General features: G+C 43.7%; 2 protein-coding genes and 1 non-coding gene across 3 annotated transcripts in view; 2 read left to right on the top strand and 1 right to left on the bottom strand.

The window, feature by feature from the left end:
- Positions 1-10,835, bottom strand: part of LOC118421914 (alpha-xylosidase XylQ-like) — a 12,857-nt gene extending 2,022 nt beyond the window's left edge. The window contains exons 1-17 of the mRNA XM_035829418.1: positions 10,725-10,835; positions 9,596-9,730; positions 8,698-8,930; positions 8,383-8,448; positions 8,000-8,090; positions 7,580-7,668; positions 7,315-7,411; positions 5,684-5,743; positions 5,199-5,260; positions 4,819-4,918; positions 4,519-4,554; positions 3,763-3,881; positions 3,050-3,210; positions 2,146-2,266; positions 1,821-1,886; positions 1,474-1,559; positions 673-768 (exon numbers count right to left, since the gene is read on the bottom strand). Of these exons, the coding sequence (XP_035685311.1) occupies positions 673-768; positions 1,474-1,559; positions 1,821-1,886; positions 2,146-2,266; positions 3,050-3,210; positions 3,763-3,881; positions 4,519-4,554; positions 4,819-4,918; positions 5,199-5,260; positions 5,684-5,743; positions 7,315-7,411; positions 7,580-7,668; positions 8,000-8,090; positions 8,383-8,448; positions 8,698-8,930; positions 9,596-9,730; positions 10,725-10,835 (1,729 nt within the window). The remainder of the gene's footprint in view (positions 1-672; positions 769-1,473; positions 1,560-1,820; positions 1,887-2,145; positions 2,267-3,049; positions 3,211-3,762; positions 3,882-4,518; positions 4,555-4,818; positions 4,919-5,198; positions 5,261-5,683; positions 5,744-7,314; positions 7,412-7,579; positions 7,669-7,999; positions 8,091-8,382; positions 8,449-8,697; positions 8,931-9,595; positions 9,731-10,724) is intronic.
- Positions 4,250-4,322, top strand: Trnar-ucg. Its single transcript has one exon. It is a non-coding gene; the product is annotated as a tRNA-Arg (tRNA).
- Positions 10,836-13,880: 3,045 nt separating the features above from the next.
- LOC118421913 (tropomyosin-like) lies at positions 13,881-15,074 on the top strand. The gene has a single exon (XM_035829417.1). The coding sequence runs from the start codon at positions 13,881-13,883 to the stop codon at positions 15,072-15,074; it is 1,194 nt and encodes a 397-aa protein (XP_035685310.1).
- Positions 15,075-18,383: the final 3,309 nt, after the last annotated feature.

Raw genomic sequence — 18,383 nt, 5'->3', positions numbered from 1 at the left:
ACGTGTTACGGCGTCATAACCAACGTGGAACGGGGCCTTCTGATTGGTCCGCGGCGCCTGGCTATATGATAATACAATAATAATCCATCCAGTTAGCTCGATATCGCTGTGAGCTACTAAAAGCTTTCTTTCTCATTTTATATAGCTAACTCAAATATTATGAAGTCATTTGGTCACTGGAGTTAGAGCTAGAGTCAAATTGTAGTCGATTTATCATTAGGCCCTCGGGGATCCGCGAGGGAGTGAAGAATTGTTTTCCCTTTGTCTGACCAAAGATCGAGGTAGAATATTTTCCTCGGTTTGACCAAGGAGCTTGCAGTATGTGTAACCAGAAAGCAGTACGAGTATGGACTCTGATTTCAAGAAGGGCGTGAAGACATAGTACTCACAATTCCTGTCGCTGCGCATACGTACTTGAAACGGTGAACGTGCTTATAGTTCTTAACTTGTTCGTGCATGGTTGTCCTAACCTTGTTCGTGCATGGTTGTTCTTACCTTGTTCGAAGAACGGTGGTCTTACATTGTTCGACGAACAGTGTTACTACCTTGTACGAAGAACGGTGTTCTTACCTTGTTCGAAGACTGGTGTTCTAACCTTGTTCGACGATCGGTGGTCTTACCTTGTTCGTGCATGGTTGTTCTTACCTTGTTCTTGTGCATGGTTGTCCTTACCTTGTTCGTGCATGGTCCCGCTGAAGCAGCCCACCTCTGCCCAGCGGCACCACAGCTCTTCAGTCGGCGGGGGAGTCAGGTACCACACAAACCCGCCTGGAAACGGCAAACGTTAATAGTTAAAGTAAAAGTAGTCACATGTAGCATCTAAGGCCATAGCTATGCTATAAAGGCAGTGGAATGTTATCCACTGTGCCTAGGGCACGGTATAGGGGTGTCGTGCCACGGTATAGGGGTGTCAGCCCCAACCCGTGCCCGCCCCGTTCCGTGCCCATTCAGGCACGGAATGGGGCACAGCCCGACTGCCAAGGTCCGTGCCCAGAAGCGCTTTCAATCACTATGACTGACATTTTGTATTCTGTAAACCAACACTATGTCTCTAACGATTTTTGATCAGTCAGAACCACTGAAAACGATTGGGTCACTTGTCTGACAGGTGGTTATAAGACCGGGCCAGTAGAGTAATGGATATCGCGTCTGTCTTAAAAAAAAAAGATTGCAGGTTCGAATCCTGTCTGGCTCGACTTTTTTTTTCGGGGATTTTTCTTCGAAACCATGGCAAGTGACAGAGAATATCTTGCCATTGTGCTGAACAAACGCTTTTCTAAACTTGTGACAAATAGAAGGAAAGACCTCATTTTCGACCGGTTCTTTAGTTTTCCTCTGGTATTTTACCCACTAACTTCTGGAATGTGACTTATCAATATGTTCTAGATCAAACAACACATAGACTTATATATGATGTCGTTCTATTTAATTGTTACGATAACTTCATTCTCAAAACAGGTAATATTTCCTCACCTATGTCTGACCCGGAGTAAGGCATCCCCGACAGACCGACCGTGAGGCTGGCGATGATCTGGGCGGGAAGGCCGCTGGAGTGGGACCTGCGGATGGACCGACGCATATCTCCATGACAAAGCGTGTAACAAATCCATCGCAAGACCTTCAGTAGAAGTTGTATTTGAAGCCACGCTATTCCACACAACCATGTCATGGTTAAATGTCATTTTCAAGAATGTCAAATTGATTGAATGCATTCTGTTCTTGTCAAATTTAACGGCAATTGATGACTCTAATCTTTCTTTATTCTGATCAGCTGTTTGGATGTGTAGAAATCAGTAAGATTACATTACTGCAAGACTTACCAGTCGGAGGTAGGATCGCCTGTCCAGTGAGACCAGGTGTACCGTTGAGAGCCCGTATAACCTGACCTGTAATAATAGAACAAATAATAAAACCGTTTTCTCGAGTAAGTTGTGTCCAGAAGTGACTTCCAAAATAGAGTCTGATGCATTAATTTTTTATGAACTTATTTTCCGTAATGTTTCACGAAGTTTCCATGGCGAAGTCAACCTGACAATCATTGGTGTCAGAGTCAAGCGCGAGAAAGTGAACAAGAAATATACAAAGTAGGACTTCAAGCTTTTTATCGCACAGCTAAGACATGACAGCTGTTGGATTTGTACCCACCTGACGTAAACCACGAAGTCCGGCGCGTATTTATCTGGTTCTGATGATGGGTACTTCCGGGTCAGGAGGTCATAGGTCGCGTTCTGGTACAGGAGCACAAATTTGTTGTGCATCTCTAGTCCTGAAGACATAAGAAACATTTGTTAATCATTTTATGTACTAGTATCTATTTTCATATCTAATGTTATCTATAGAATTAATGGCTAAACTGTAACGAGAGATGGCCATTTAAACTTTTTGCTCTCTCTGCAAGATTGTTTGTTTCTCCCAACCTGCGCCAACATGTAGTTATCTGTTGCAACTGCACTGTTGAAACCCTATCAGTAGCGGATGGCATTTCAGTACTCTGGACTGAGGCGAAGACTCTAGGAGGCAGTTTATCTGCTTCGTTTCCCCTTCTGTCAGTCACTGTTTACGGACACATGCCATTTTTTGATTTGGTCACGAGGGAGGGTGAAATATGCCGTAGTTGCTCGCAATATATTTCCTTTCTGTCTACTCTACATACAGCTACCTGTTTTCAATTCTCATAGTTTTGACTCGCATTTAGTACGACAACCATCCAGCCTATTTCTGAATTTAAAAAAAAATCCTTCAACACAACATACGCAACGCACAATAGTGTGGAGATCGAGCAGCTTATCATACAACATGGCCGTCCGAAAGTTCGAACGCGACTGTAACGTCACGTGAAAAGAAAGGCCTTAGCAACAATAAAAGTGAGATAAACAAAGCCGCGCGGGGGCCTTTGTTCGACAGGGCAGGGTATGTGGAGATTTTTAAAAACATTTACACGGCGTTAACGGTAGCGGTCCGCCTGAATCTGATGTTCCAACAATGTCCTAGGCAACGTGTGCCTGAAATATCATGTTCACTGCTTTGGCTTTTGAGGAATTTACTGTACCGTCCGTGCCGTCGAAGCTGAGTGAGTCAGGCGGCGTGTACTCCCCGTAGTCCTGCATCCAGCCGCGGAACCCCATCCCGATAGCGTACTCCAGCTGGGACTGGTACCACGTCACGGCGGCGGGGTTCGTGAAGTCCAGCTGGGACACCTCTGGGTAACCTCTGGTTATTGAAAACAAGGAAAACCTATCAGCATGAACATTCATCTTAGCCTGGGTACCATCCGTAAAGTAGTTCGCTCCGGCGTTCATTATATACTATATACAGTTGCTTCTCGCTCTGACATTTATCATACACTATATAAAGTCGCTTCTCTGCTGTAGCAGAAGCGAACATAAGAGCGAACTACTACCCGGATGGTACCCAGGCTACATTCATCTATGTTGGCGCATAAAATTATGGAAAGAAATTCAACTTTCGTTTCAAGACAACTTTAAAGTATGGGCTAGCAAATTTTTCAACTAGTCCTTATGTATTCTTCAGGATATTGATATTGACACTGTTATTTTGTTTTGGGAGTAACAGAAGCTACGTTTATATACTTCATGACCTATCAATCGTCATCGAACCGGGACGGGGGCCGATACCGACTTCCAATCCAACAACCCATCGTTTACGTCACACTCTCGCACGGTGTTCTGAATAATGTGGTTCTCAGTTTGCGCAAATGCATGACATGAAAATGACATGACAAAGTATGATCCGAAAGCCTACAGGTAAGTGTAGTTGTACGGTTCCCCAGTCTGAGTTTTCAGCAGGTAGTTGTTCCGGGCCGCCAGTTCGTACGTTCCGTTCCAGATTAACGCCACCATCGGGTTGAAGTAGCCCACACACTGGAATAACACAACAACACTCACTATAGCAAGTTCTAAGTCTTCATGGGGGGCAAACGTTCTTAGTCTTGGAGCCAAATCTTGATCCGAAAACTTTAAGGTCGCTTGTGAGACAGACAGATATAACGTTAGTCACAGTATTTTAGTATTAAGTAATAATGTTAGATTAGTATGCTAGTGTGGATAGTTTGTAGTTGTTAGTAGTAATACATTATTTGCCAAACTTAGCAATTTTTGTGTAATAAACGTGACTAAGATAATGACTATAATATATAGTATAAACAGCTGTTGCCACGCCGCGTGCTTGCGAAGCTTACGCCGAATATGGCGGTTATAAGACACAGGTAGATAACGTCAATTTCGTGAACGGGCCAGTAGCGTAATGGATAACGCGTCTGACTTCGGATCAGAAGATTGCAGGTTCGAATCCTGTCTGGCTCGATTAATGTTTTTTGATTGTTTTTGTTTTGCATCACCGTTCTATGTTTATCAGATTATGAATTTGTATGACTACCTTCAAGTGATTAAAATTATCCTATATTATTTCACCTACAATTATGTCGACATATACTGCACACCTGTTTCAAATATGTGGTCATAAAGTGACGTACAGAATCTTTAAGGAAAAAAATCTCACCTTGATACCGATGTCTGAAAGTTCTTGATGGTCTTTCTACATTTAGGAAAAACATATGGAAATATTCAAATAAGTCCACTTCCATATTTTGTTAGAAAATCAGCAAAATAAAAAAAAGGAACAATTTTGAATGTCATGTAGGGATGAAATAAATGTAAAACAGGAAACTAAAGCAGTTGGTGTTGACAAAAATTAACGAGAAAACGGAGAGAGCAAACGAGAAAGATGTTAAGAATTGCAGAATGTATTTTGTTATTCAGAAAAATGATGTTTCTCCTTTTTAAGCCTTATAATAATCACCTTCCTCGTGGGCACAATACTCGGGTCCACACCGGAAGGGAAGAAGTGCAGCGGCTCGATACAGAGAGAGAGCGGGATGTCCTGATCGAACAGCAGGTTTCTGTGTGACGGAACAACATCACCATAGCGACAATGGTCACTTCGAACGTTTTTTAGTTTTTTTCATGAATTCAATAGTAATCTGGCTTCACGCATTTTCAGTTTCACAATCCATTGTTCTTCCAAACTTAGTAAGAAATGAGTTTTAAGTCACGTCGAAAATCTTTAAATGCATTCATGCACAACATGCCAGTTTCCTATATGTGCAGTAGTCTTCCAATATTGACTCACATCATAGTATGACTATGTATACACCGCGATGAAAAGTCTTCTGTTCCTACCTGGCACGGGTGACGATCGTTTCTTCTTTTGTATCATCAGAAAACTGGTTCCACGGACCAAACTAGAGAGAACGAAAAGTTACAAAAAAATGTTACAATCGTTATAAATATGTTAGAAAAGTTATAAACATAGAAATAAGATACTTATCAGGTCATGCGCGAACGCACAGGATTCGTTAAAAACGCACTCACTTCTATGCCACTAATATTTGTCAACATTCTACAAGTCGAAACTGTAACTGGATTCTCCTCGTCATTGATTGGTTCAGTTAGTCTTCAATCTTAGTGTCTGAACAGTTGAGCTGGTCTCAGGATGTTTATGACGTAAGGAGAAGAGATGTTGTTACAGTTCTACTCATAAAACCTGTAGCCTTGAAGTGGAACCAGGGTATTATAACGGGGTGAAATCGAGTAGAAAGACATCGAAGTAATAATCATTAAAACAAAATCCTTATAAAAATATTACAATAGATGTATATTTCTACCTGCCAAGGCGGGGGTATGAGTGACCTGCCGTTCTGATCTGTCATCATTTGTAAAGTTTCCTGTGAACATAAAAAATGGTAACCGTTGTACAATGTTACGACAAAATTTAACACACAGAAGACCTACATCTTAGTGTTGGCTTAAAATATAGAATGATTGCATAGCATTAGCAAGTAAATACGAATTCAGCCACGCAAACAAATAAACTATCAAACAAGCAAATAAACAACATTGTATTGTTATGGTGTTGCCAGCCTACATTTTCATCCGATTTGTTCCAGAACCTGAGTGTGAAGTATACATGTATTCGTAACAGTGTGAGTCTCGAAACCCGTTCCATGGAACACTTTTTGTACAATGCTACTTGTTTCCATGGGAATACACTCCATGTCAACAAAAGCTACAGCCCTTTCGTGTATTTGCGTATGTCGTTGATTTCACAGCACAAAATTGTCACTCTGGCACCGACTGACTGAAACCCGAAAGACCCAACTCACCGGCCAACCTCATACATTAAGTTCGTCGTTTTTACCGAGGTACGTGGTTGTAGAAGAGAAACATCGTTTTGTGTCACTACGATGTCCTCCAAAATATCACGGAGCTTTCCAGAACAGCAACAAGAAGATGGTACGCCAAAGCCGCCAACGCTACCATGGAAGCGGGTCCGGACGCCTTCCACTGTCGTCAAGTGGACGATAAATGGCCGGGTGGTGCACGTGCTCGTGCCCGTGCGCCAAGAGGACGTAGATTCGGATTCAGAGCAGACGACAAATGGGGAAACTCTCCTGGTCACCGCTGATGTCCACAGAGATATTGACGGGAACGTTGTGGTCCCACCTGTCCGGAATTGTGGCGCGAAGTCAGCTGCTGGCGACGGCGTACACACTGACCATGTCCAAGAAGATGTCCACAGTAACGTTGTAGTCCCACCAATCAAGACAAGTGCCTCATCAGTCCGGAGAACCACCTCTAAACCAGCTTCCAACGGCTGTGTTTATACCGGTCAGCTGGGAATCACATATCATTGGACAGAATCCGGGAAATACGGAAGACTTTCCCAGCGAGATCTTCCGTCAAGTAAGAAACAAGAGATTTGCTGCTGCTGTCGTTTGATGTAACTACACCACTTCCTTGGTTGATGTTCACCATTATGCGAGATTTTTCTTACAACTCATATTTATAGAAGAGTGTTTGTTATCATAAACAGCTACGTGTAGCCAACGTTGTCATAGTTACGTCGTATGACGTAGGGTGTAACGGCAAAGGTAGGGTAGCGTTGACAAATGAAAGTACCGTTCACGAACGCGCCTTTGTATGATCACCGTATTCGATGTTCTATTGTCACGATGCAAAACAATCACGAGTTCCAGACAAGTTTGCGTCCAAGACAACCACACCAACAACACAGTACGTTTTGATCTACGCCTCCTATGCGTTCGCCATCTCCAAGGTCGTATATAATTGTTATAATCTATGGGGGGAAGGTAAGAGTGTGTAAAAAAAACAGTGAAAACAAAAAAGCCGTTCGTACTCTTGGTAATCTGTAGTTACGTAGTAAACATCGTAGTCTACTTCTGTAGTAGACTACAGATTCGCGTCCGGTTTACACACACAACGAGGCCGTACCTACCCTTGGCGTTCTGCCGGCGAACAAAGTCATGTGGAAGAAGTCAGCTTCTGCTTCGATGTACATGACGTCATCCCAGCGTTTGAAGTCAAACACGGTCCTGTAGACATGTGGTAGCGAAGAAAGCAAGGTAATTTTGCGACAATATTCAGAAGAAATACACTGAATCCTTCAACCGGTATATATTCTTAGCGTCTTTTGAATGCTGCAATAGTACTCTGCCAAATTGAAAAAAAATTTAATAAACGGATTTTCATACGACCCCTACCTGTGGAACATGTCCATCTGTAGGCCGTATCCTCTGGAAGAGATGGTGAGCGGCATCGGGGCGTACGTACATAACTCGCCTTTGGGTACCTACAGGATGCATGAATAGTCGTACAATTTGAGTTTTGTATTAACACAAAAGACACGCTCACCATGAATTTTTAGTCGATCACGTTGACCTTGACTTTCCAGAAACCGGAAGCGTGATGACGTCGGGAGTGAATCAAATGTGGGGGGAAGACGGAATCTTTGAGGGTTGATGTGCCCTAATGTATAATGCCTCCTTCGCAAAGCTTCACGAAGTATTCCTGCTCCAAAAAGGCAAAATGCGCACCTTTCAAAGTGTAACTGTATGTACGGAGGAGTTTATCTAAAACAGGGCATTTGAATGGAGGACAGTCAAATGTAACTACACACTCACGCGTAGATCCTTGTCCCAGTTGCCCAGGCCAAACGACCCTTCCTCCAGCCAGTGTCCCACACGGTGGCCTCGCTGGTTGGCGTCGTTAAACCTTCGTAACAATGCAACACGATTAAGGCGACTTTATAATACCAAAAACACACGACAATTTCATCTCAACAATGCTCTTCCAAGTATAGTAGTCCTGTGGCCTTCAATATACAAATACATCCGTATATTAAAGATCGCGAGGGTTGCAACACTTTTGGTTAACAACGACTAACAACGACTTTCAATAAAGATAGAATAACACATTTTCAGCTGCTAATCATAAAATCAATTCGATTCGGTCGTTTCAAAAATTTTCACAAAGTCGTAGAAGAAGTACAAATCAATGTGCTGACCTCTCTCCAAAGCCGTAGAAACCCTCGGTCTTGTTCACCAAGTTGAACCCCATCGCTACTCGATTTCTGTAGGGAGGGATGACAAAAAAATACTACTTCAGCATTACGAATATTTGAAGCGTTGAATCAATGCGTCTCTAGAAAAAAAGATGCGACGTAAACCTTATCCAAATCAAAAGTCGCAGTAAGAATCATAAAGTATATGCAACCCCTTTGTTGCTTCCAAACCGAAGGCAAACTCTGCAACATGTTTAAGAAACTTTGACAAGGAAAATTCACATTTCACTCTTGTACAAGGACTATCATTCCACTCACCCTTTTCCAGGATGATTGACGTTGATTTTGAACGACAGTTTGAACTGCTGTGGGTTGTCTATGGTAACGGTGATGGTGGCGTTGTTGACGGTGTCGGAGGTCCCGACTACGAACGTGGCGGGTTTCTGGTAGGAGAGGAGTGACGTGGCGTGGTACCACTGCGTGACGTCACCCACACGGAACAGGTACCCCTCGTAGATGTGCAGGTACTCCCCCTCCCATAGGCCGAAACCCTGGGGATGGAAGGAAGACATATTCATGTACGGTTAAAGCAACTCTATCAAAGGAGAATTGTTTGGCGTTTGCGTAGTGTAACTGGTAGAGCGTTGGGCTCTGAATCAAGAGGTTCCGTGTTCGATGCTCGCAGTGCCCCCGTTCACTTAACACGACATTACCTGACAGGCTCATCGAGCCTCTCGGCTAATCTGTCAAAAGTGTGTAAGATACACGCACACACGGAGAAAGTATATGCCATCATGTATGTGCCAATATTTGCCACCAAGAGCCGTATTTTTCATCATAGAGAAGACAAAAAAGTCTTCTTCTTCACTCTTTGAACTAGAGATCTGTACATGCAATATAGAAAAAGTACAATTAACATATTTAGAGAAAGAAGTTGTAAGTAAATAAATTTCCATACCAAATCAAACAACGTTGCCATTTTTGCTAATTGCTGACGGTTTTGTGCTGTTAAAGTCACGTGTCATAAGTGACTGGTCATTCGAGCATGTTGAAGGCAACGCGTTAACGGTATGCGCAGTCAGTCACTGGATGGGACTTCTTTCGTTGGTATGCTGTTTATCAGTTCTTTCATGGCAAATAAACAATTGACTTATATTAATTAAACCAAATATTGCATTTGTTAAAAGTATATCTAATGTTTAACTTCAAGCCGTACCAGTTTCTTGTCGATGTCCGTGCTCTCAGACAAGATGGCGGCCTCCGTCTTGTTATCGAACACCTGCAGTCGCCATGGTGATTTGTCGATGGCGACGGTCAGGTTGGTGTAGTACAGGAGGATGCGGTCGTAGTACTGATGGGAGGGGATAAATACATGAATGAATGAGTTAGTTAGTGAGTGAGTGAGAGTAAGTGAGAGTGAGTGAGTAAGAGTGAGTGAGTGAGTGAGTGAGTGAGTGAGTGAGTGAGTGAGTGAGTGAGTGAGTGAGTGAGTGAGTGAGTGGGGGAATGAGTTCTTGGATGAGTTATTGAATGTATTATTGAATGGATCGATGGATGGGTGGGTGAATTGCTAACGAACTAAAGAACTGATGTTTTTATGGATAAATGAATGGGCATGACTACATGCATGCAACAGTCATTAGCGCTTTACGTGATAGTACAGCAGATAGTAAAAAGGTTATACTAGATAATACTAGCAATTATGCTAACTTCTCTTCATAACTATGTATTAATCTACTTATTTACTAGAGTGGATTTCTAAGTGACTGAGTGCTGCTTTTTATGGTGTTAAAACATGCAAAATCCCGCTCCAACCACCTGTTTTAGTAATCAAACCCGCCATTTCACATGACCCCTCAATGTGGTCTCTACCAGATTAAAAAAGGTTGGTGGAAAAATATGCCAACTCGGCAAATATAGACGGAACAGTATGTCACAGGAGTTAGGCGGCCTGAGGAGTACAGTATACAACCTACATGGCGTCTGACATAGACTATGGGAAGTACGTGTTACTGTATGTGGCCAGGCGGATCAGTCCAGACTATTACAATAACAGCGCGATGCTAAGCTTGATAAATCCGACGGTAATCTCCAAATCCCATTTGTCTATACAGTGGTAAGGCAATAACAAGGTTCCAAAACACGTGTCTCATTTTACACATACATACAGTGCAAGTTTTGCCTCAGACGTCATATACAAATAGCCAGAAATCTCAGAAGTGTTCATTGCCGATGGTCAGAAATATTTGGGCGCCTCTTGTTATTTTTTTCCCTTTTTATCTTAATTCCACCATCTTTCTTGTCTGTAATAACCCTTCTCCGTACGTTAGATATCCTAACCTTACCTCTTCTGTGATCGGTTTCCCCACATGACGATATCCGTGGGTAAACGACAGGGAACACAGGATGATCAGAGGGGTAAGAAACAACACAGGTTTCAGCCGTAGACCCGCCATGTCAGTACGAGTGTTAGACCCTGGACATTGACATCGGAACCTGTGGGACGAAGGTAAAGTCTGCCGCATAGGACGCAGACGAAGCGAAGAGCAAAGTCCATGTGTGTGTACGGGTCAATGCGGGTCAAAATGATAGGACACCATGTAAGATTTTTGTACACAACCTAGTGCTTTATTCCACCGACGTTTCGGTGACTGTCTGTCACCATCCTGGGGCAATTCTGACATGTTTGCATTGCACTGCAGCATAGGTGTCGCTGCTTACAGATGAGGTCCCAAACGTAAAGTATTTATATATTATACATAGATAGTTACTGTGGTGTTCACAATGCGGTCCCAACCGGTAACGTATTATACTAATTTAGTATATATGTTTACATAAATGTTGTCAACCAACCAACTAACCAACCAACCAACCAACCAACCAACCAACCAACCAACCAACCAACCAACCAACCAACCAACCAACCAACCAACCAACCAACCAACCAACCAACCAACCAACCAACCAACCAACCAACCAACCAACCAACCAACCAACCAACCAACCAACCAACCAACCAACCAACCAACCAACCAACCAACCAACCAACCAACCAACCAACCAACCAACCAACCAACCAACCAACCAACCAACCAACCAACCAACCAATCAATCAATCAATCCGTGACATTTGACCTCACCAGTGACTTAGGTTTAGGTCCCATTTCCGAAACGGGGCCCGACCGTGATGTTGCGGAACGAAAAATAAAAGTGTTTACCGAGGAATATACACACATTATGCCCATAACTAATTTTTTTTTACGTCCTGTGTGTTTTGTTGGCTTTCTTACCATATTTTTTTGTTTGTTTCCGAAAGCTGCCCGGCCGGGCCCCAGGTTGGGATATGGGACCTAGGCCTTAGTAGTCTCCAAGCAGACCCTTAGAGATAGTATCAAAGCCGGTCGTTGACTCCCTTTGGCCGACTATCTCCCTTTGGCCGGCTATACTCCTTGGCCAGCTTTGATACTATCTCTAAAGGTGGGGTCACACCTCCGTATATATTTATGTCCGTATGAGGCGCGCATGGGAGTATTTGCCTCCACCAGGCTCCACAGGTTGTTGTAAAATAATAGAAATTGGACAAACGTAAACAGGTAACATGTCAGACGAGTTAGCTGGGTCGTTAACCATACTTCTCGGTCAGCTAATTAATAACTCATCTGGCATGTTGTGTATCTATATCTGTCCAATTTGTACTATTTTTCCCGCGCCCTGTGGAGCCTGGTAGAGACTAAGAGCGTCATACGCACCTCAAACGGACTTGAATATATACGCATGTGTGACCCCTACTTGGAGACTAGGCCTTAGGACACCAGAGCAGTCCCACTTCCGTTCCGCCCTTTTTGTTGCCAGGCCTTGCCCGCGTGATTGGCAGTCACGTCAGATAAACGCAGAGTCAACACGGCTCCTTCCGTGCTGAAATAACACATTAGGTTACGAGGCGGCCTACCAACCAACCTGTTAGGTACAGGTGTCTGTTTTTACTGTAAGATATCTAAAATGTACATATCAACATTAGCGTCTCTACCAAACTGACTCCGATGGCTATCATAGGGAGAATAATTTGTCAGAGGAGTTTTGCTACCAAAGAAGTTGGCCGTCCGCGCAGAGGGGGAACATGAACCTAAGCGTGGACTGACTCCCCTGGCCAATTTCCTGATTTTTTGGCCGAATTCTACGATCTCCGTATCCCCATAGGAAGGCTTGGTTGAGGCTACATCAACATTGTCTTTCGGGAATAGTGTTGAAGTCTTATTTCGGTGACAGTTCCTAAAAATGCTAGTAAATATCTAGTGTCACGGTGCATAATTACAAGATACATGAAACTAGAAAATGCTACAAAATGGAGCCTGGTCGACCGATACTAACTGGCTAATATTAGTAGGCATCTTTCCATCTTTGCTGCAGATGATGGTAGCGCTCTGTGATAAAAGGTTGGTAAATATATGTGGTGAGCGATGTAGTTGAAATAAACTGTTAAGCCCATTTACCACCTTGGCAACGTCGGCGTGAAAAGAGCAATTCACCTGGAAGGCCGGGTGAGCAGGTGCATTGTACAGTGTCAAGATTTTCACACGCAAGGCTTGCGGACAAAACGTCCTTTGTGTAGGACATTACCGAAAACCATAATGTTCATGATATGCTAAAAGTAGTTCTTTGCTATCGCGCTTTGTTGATACTATCTTAATCTCCTTGAAGTGGCCGCTATAAGATGATCGCAGGCGGACGGTCGAGGGATAATGCTCGCTTTTAAGAAAACCTAAGCCAATCCGGCACGTACTCTTGGGTCAACACTTGATAGAGTTGTCGCGCTAACGCTGACACTATCAGCCCTTAAACTAAGGTGTGGTGGATAAAAATGGGCGCTCGGCAAATACACCGCAAGCACGCAGGGCGCAGTTTGGCCTCGGCTACACGGCAGAACAAGTCAGGCTCCGTTAATCATTAAAGAGGTGTCGTCTGCAGCTTTTGTCGGGTGTTTGGACGCGTTTATTTGACTTTTCCTGTGTACACTGCGCAAAGTCCGTGTTACTGGGACTCAGTCGAAGCGAGGGCCTCGTTGGTGATGTTTGTAGTCCAACCGGCTGCTCGAAAAAAACAGCAGAGACTAGAAATTTTAGGATGGAACGGACTGAAACGTCAGCGATCACATGTAGGCTTCGGCTGCAGGAATGAGGTCGCCGCTGGGAGTTCTCTGTCGTCGCTTCGGCGTGATCACAGAGGCAGGATTAGAAGAGCAAAGTAGGCCGGTAAGGAACACTTTCACCCAGAATTTTTCAAAACAAGACACTTCTACAACGGCAAGCTAAAAACCTTCGGAGAGACAATCTGACCGACGCTGATAATGTCCAACCTTCTCGAAGCACGTTAGGAACACCACAAGATGCGACTGATTTTAAAGACGGTTTGCTGTGCCTGAGAAGACAGTAGACTCCGCAGGTGAGGGTTTGGAACGTCAAGCAACTTGTTTGGTTTGTTTACCACTGACCCCACTCCTAGGAATGGCCGTGCTCATATCAACAGTTACAGCCGTCTTGATTTCCACCTTAATAGGCTGGATTCTCTCACTCCGAAGGAGGGATAGAGAAGGTAGAGCAGCTTTGGAAGAAGCTTTGCAAGAAAATGAAGCGTTTAGAAGCCAGCTAGAAGAGTTAGAGGTAGAGAATAAGACCTTGCGTGAAGAGAGAGAGGAGAGTGACAGGTGTAGTTTGGAACAGGTTCAATGTTTACAGGACAAACTAGAGCAAACGAAGCGTAGAGCGGAGCAGTATGGGAGGGAACTGGACGGCATGGCCGCGCTGTCGGACGAACTGGCGCTCTTGAAAAATCAACACCAGCAACTGCAAGACAGGATTACAAAGCAGGGGAGAGGCGTGTCGGCTTTCCGCGGCATCGGCAGGGTGGTCACATGCGACCTGCTCCGAGACAAGGCCAGTCTTGGGGAGAGGATAAAGGTGCTGTCGCGAACTGTCGACGACAGGGAGGAAGAGCTCGGCAATGTTCGGCAGGAGCTCGCCACCTTTCGGACGACGGAGTCGGAGCGGCGGCGCGTTCTCGAGGAGGAAATCTCCGATTTTCAGGACAAGTTAGATCGAATGTTTAGAGACAAGAAGCGCCTTGAAGGTCAAGTTCAACACCTCAAATTCGAACTGGAGGAAGCCAAGACGAGCGAGCAAGTCTTAGAAAGCCAGGCGGAGAATCTGAGACGAGAGCTGACGAAGGAGAAACAGCAAAGCACCGAGGAAATCCACTCGCGCTTGAAGGAAGCAAACGACTCCAACGAGCGTCTCACAAACTACTGTTTACACCTGAAGAGGCGCATCGGTCGGCTCAATGACAGGGCGAAACAGGCGGAGCAGCGGCATGCGGAGTCGGCACAGCGCTGCGACGAACTGTACCGGTCTTCGCTCAGTCTCCAGTCCCACGTGGAGGCCCACAACGACGATGCCGCGCGGGTGGAAGAGTTGCGAGCGGAGAACGAGCGCCTGGCGGATGAGGTGGAGAAGGCGATGGAGTGGCGGCTGTGCTCGCTGTGCGGCGTGAATGAGCGGGCGGTGGTCACCCTGCCGTGCCTCCACTTCGCGATGTGCCGGCAGTGCCACGGCAAACTGCCAGGGGGCGGTGCTCTCACGCGCCCACAGTGTCCGTACTGCAAGCGCGGCATCAAGAAGACACTGGACGTGTACGTAGTGTAAAATGTCAATGGTAGGGCTAGTTCACCTTAGTCCAGGGGTAACCTATATCCGTTGTATCTTGTATTAAAACATGGTATCAAGTCGATGGACAGTGGTTTCAAGCTGTAATATTTTGAAAATATTGCGATTCAAATCATTAATCTTGGTATTCCGAAATACGATGTTTTTACAAACGGCGGATACTGGTAACCCCGCGGATAATTTATTAAAGGTAAACTAGCATTAACTATAAGATGAAAAAGGCAAATTAGGCATAGATTTGGGACCTCAGAAACGCTGTTAACAAATACCTCTGTAACTATGTGCTTTTGCGGCAAACATTAGAATACACAATACATGTACTGAGAAAAGGCCAGTAGGTGTAATATACACTTTGAAGACCATTGCTCTATGGACGCCCTGTTCTATAGGAGTCTGACCAGTGGTAGAGCTCTTAAAGTAGGGGGGGACATTAGTACAAACTTTTTGAAATACGCATCCTAAAATATGGAGATGATCTATATAAACACAGAAATCACAAAAATTAGGCAATTGTAAAACTCTAACCCCCCTGTACATACCCCCTGAAGTTTGGATACCCCCCTCGCCATGTACTTGTGCGACGTTGCTAAGGTCTGCAAGCACTGACTGCATTACTTCAGTTCTTTTTGCACATTTTGTGTAATTAAATGATACATTACACTCCAAGATACCTTTCTATCAGGTTTTGGCTTAATATTCTTGGTTGCCATGGCAACAAGGCAGCAAGTATATTTTTATTGGGGCGAATTTCCATTATTTGGCCAAAAACAGGGAAATCACGGTAGGGTAGTAATTCGACAAGTGCTGAGAATAACAAAGAGTACCCAAATCAACTACAGAGTGTCTTAAGCTTCACAAGAATAGTGGTAAAATTTTCAGAAACTCGATGCCTAGGAATTGGGCAACTTCAAAAAGAAACATTGTTTCAAGGTTACAAAAACACAGTTTTTTTGCCAAGCTTAAAACCAGTGTTTTCGTATATGTGTCGAGAAGTATGGACAGAAAAGCAACAGTTGACTGTTCTCTCTACTACTAAGCTCTCTTGTACATGTACATACTATATCCAAGGCTCGAAATACTTTTTTCTGCATACCTGCACTGTTGCAGGTAACATTGAAAATAGCCTGCACCAGACAAATTTTACCTGTACCACTCTGAATTTTGGAAGTATAGTTCATACTAAAATTGTTCAGGACCATTGCTATTTTTTCTTTTCGACAAAATATTACTTAATAAAGGTGGTAGTGGTAACATTCAATGCAGCTAATAACAATCCACGTTCACCTACATCATATAACGTTTATGTATAAAAACCTAGTATTTGGGACCAGTGCATGTTAGGTGCAGGTAGACATCAAAAATACCTGCACAGCTCCAATTTTACCTGCACTAACCTGCACAGCTCCAATTTTACCTGCACTAACCTGTATATACCCATTACATGGACCAGTGCAGGTTAGGTGCAGGTAGACACCAGAAATACTTACACAGCTCCAATTTTACCTGCACTAACCTGTACCCAGTACATGGACCAGTGCAGGTTAGGTGCAGGTAGACACCAGAAATACCTGCACAGCTCCAATTTTACCTGCACTAACCTGTATATACCCAGTACCTGGACCAGTGCAGGTTAGGTGCAGGTAGACACCAGAAATACCTGCACAGCTCCAATTTTACCTGCACTAACCTGCATAAGCAGGTAGTATTTCGAGCCCTGATATCTGTCATTGTAAGCAAGATGCCTGCGATACCGAATTTCAACAATGTTTTATTGGTACATCTATTTACAACAGAATCAAAAGAACCATAGTCAAATTTATACTCATTGATGGTGTCAATGGCGTGTAACATTGTTCAAGTACAATTTTAGGTTGACCGCAGATGGAGTTTTCGTGGTTATCGGTAGTGACAGGGCTGTGTTCTTGAGTTGGGCCAGCTTTACACTTACAATATATCTTCTGCTGTTGATGTGAAAGATCCATGTTGGGTTTTCGGGGTTTGTAGTAGGTATTTGTCTCTCTTCCAATCAACAGCAACGTTTGCAATCTCCCATTGAGTCCTTGTTTCTTAAGCTCTTCTTCATTTCTCTTTCAAGCTATCAGAATCTCTGGTATCCTGCCTCCTTTCCTGACTTCTCTACTGTACTGTCTAAACGATCCAGGTTCTCTTCTCTTTTTCAGTACCACTTCAGATTGGTAATTGTGGTTACCACTTGGACAATGGCACTACAGACTTCTTATTTCCTTGTCTGTTGGAACATCTCCTTAGAGATAAACCCAAAGGCTGCATCATTTACCTCCAGCAACAGTGCTCGAAATACCCACTTGCACAATTGAAAATGAATTTTGGTTGGCGCAACGTAAGTCGTAATTTTAAATCCAGGTAGCGCAGTGGGCAACCTGAAATTTTTCAGTTGGAACACAACTTTCCCCCACCTACATGCATAAGTACTTATTTCTTGATGGGATAAAACATAAGTAACATGTAACTACAGGGGTGCCTAATAGGGGTGAGTAAACGGTACAGAAAATTTAGGTTCATGCAGGCGTGGTTCATGTCCAGAGGTCCGGACCTGAACCTGGACCTGATTCAGTATGTGAAAACTTGTGATACTCCATTTCGCTACAAAGAAATCTGTTTTGCAGAGTATTTGAGTACCACTGGCGTTTTAAAATCCTACAAGGCTAACTGCCTCTGTGCGATTGAGTGTAAAAATTGGTAGAAATGAATACAGACTATACTATAATATACCTGTAGCCCGTTTTGTCCAATTTTGAGTTTGGATCAGTCCATTATTGCCATGGGGGTGATTTTGAATAGTCCATATTTGCATGGGAAATACATTTGGAGGTTCAGATATCCACAATGATCTCTTCTGAAGTCAAATATTCTGCCAAGGATGCCAAAGTACAATTTCTAAGGCATTAAGCATGTTTGGTAGTATAGCGTTATACTAGTTTAGTACATTGTGAACTTAAAAACTTCAGGGGGCATGTACAGGGGGGTTAGCAATCAAATATTTTCAAAATTTTTACATTTTCATATTCAGATGGACCGTCTCCATATTTCCAGGTGCGTATTTCATCAAAAACTGCATTTTTGCAAAATAGTGTCCCCCCCTACTTAAAGGCGTGATGCAGTCAGGCTAAAAAAAGAAGCATGTGAAACTTTGCAGCATACCTGACAACAAGTGTGGAGGCCTCCCGTACGATGTCCTTGACATTTCAGAGTGATGTGCCCATCTAAAGTCACTAGCTGTTGGTATAGAAGTCAGATTGTTGTTTTAGA

The sequence above is a fragment of the Branchiostoma floridae genome, chromosome 8, assembly GCF_000003815.2.
Source record: "Branchiostoma floridae strain S238N-H82 chromosome 8, Bfl_VNyyK, whole genome shotgun sequence".
Taxonomy (NCBI): domain Eukaryota; kingdom Metazoa; phylum Chordata; class Leptocardii; order Amphioxiformes; family Branchiostomatidae; genus Branchiostoma; species Branchiostoma floridae.
Note: the sequence above shows the minus strand (reverse complement) of the source record. Positions and strands in the feature narration are given on the sequence as shown.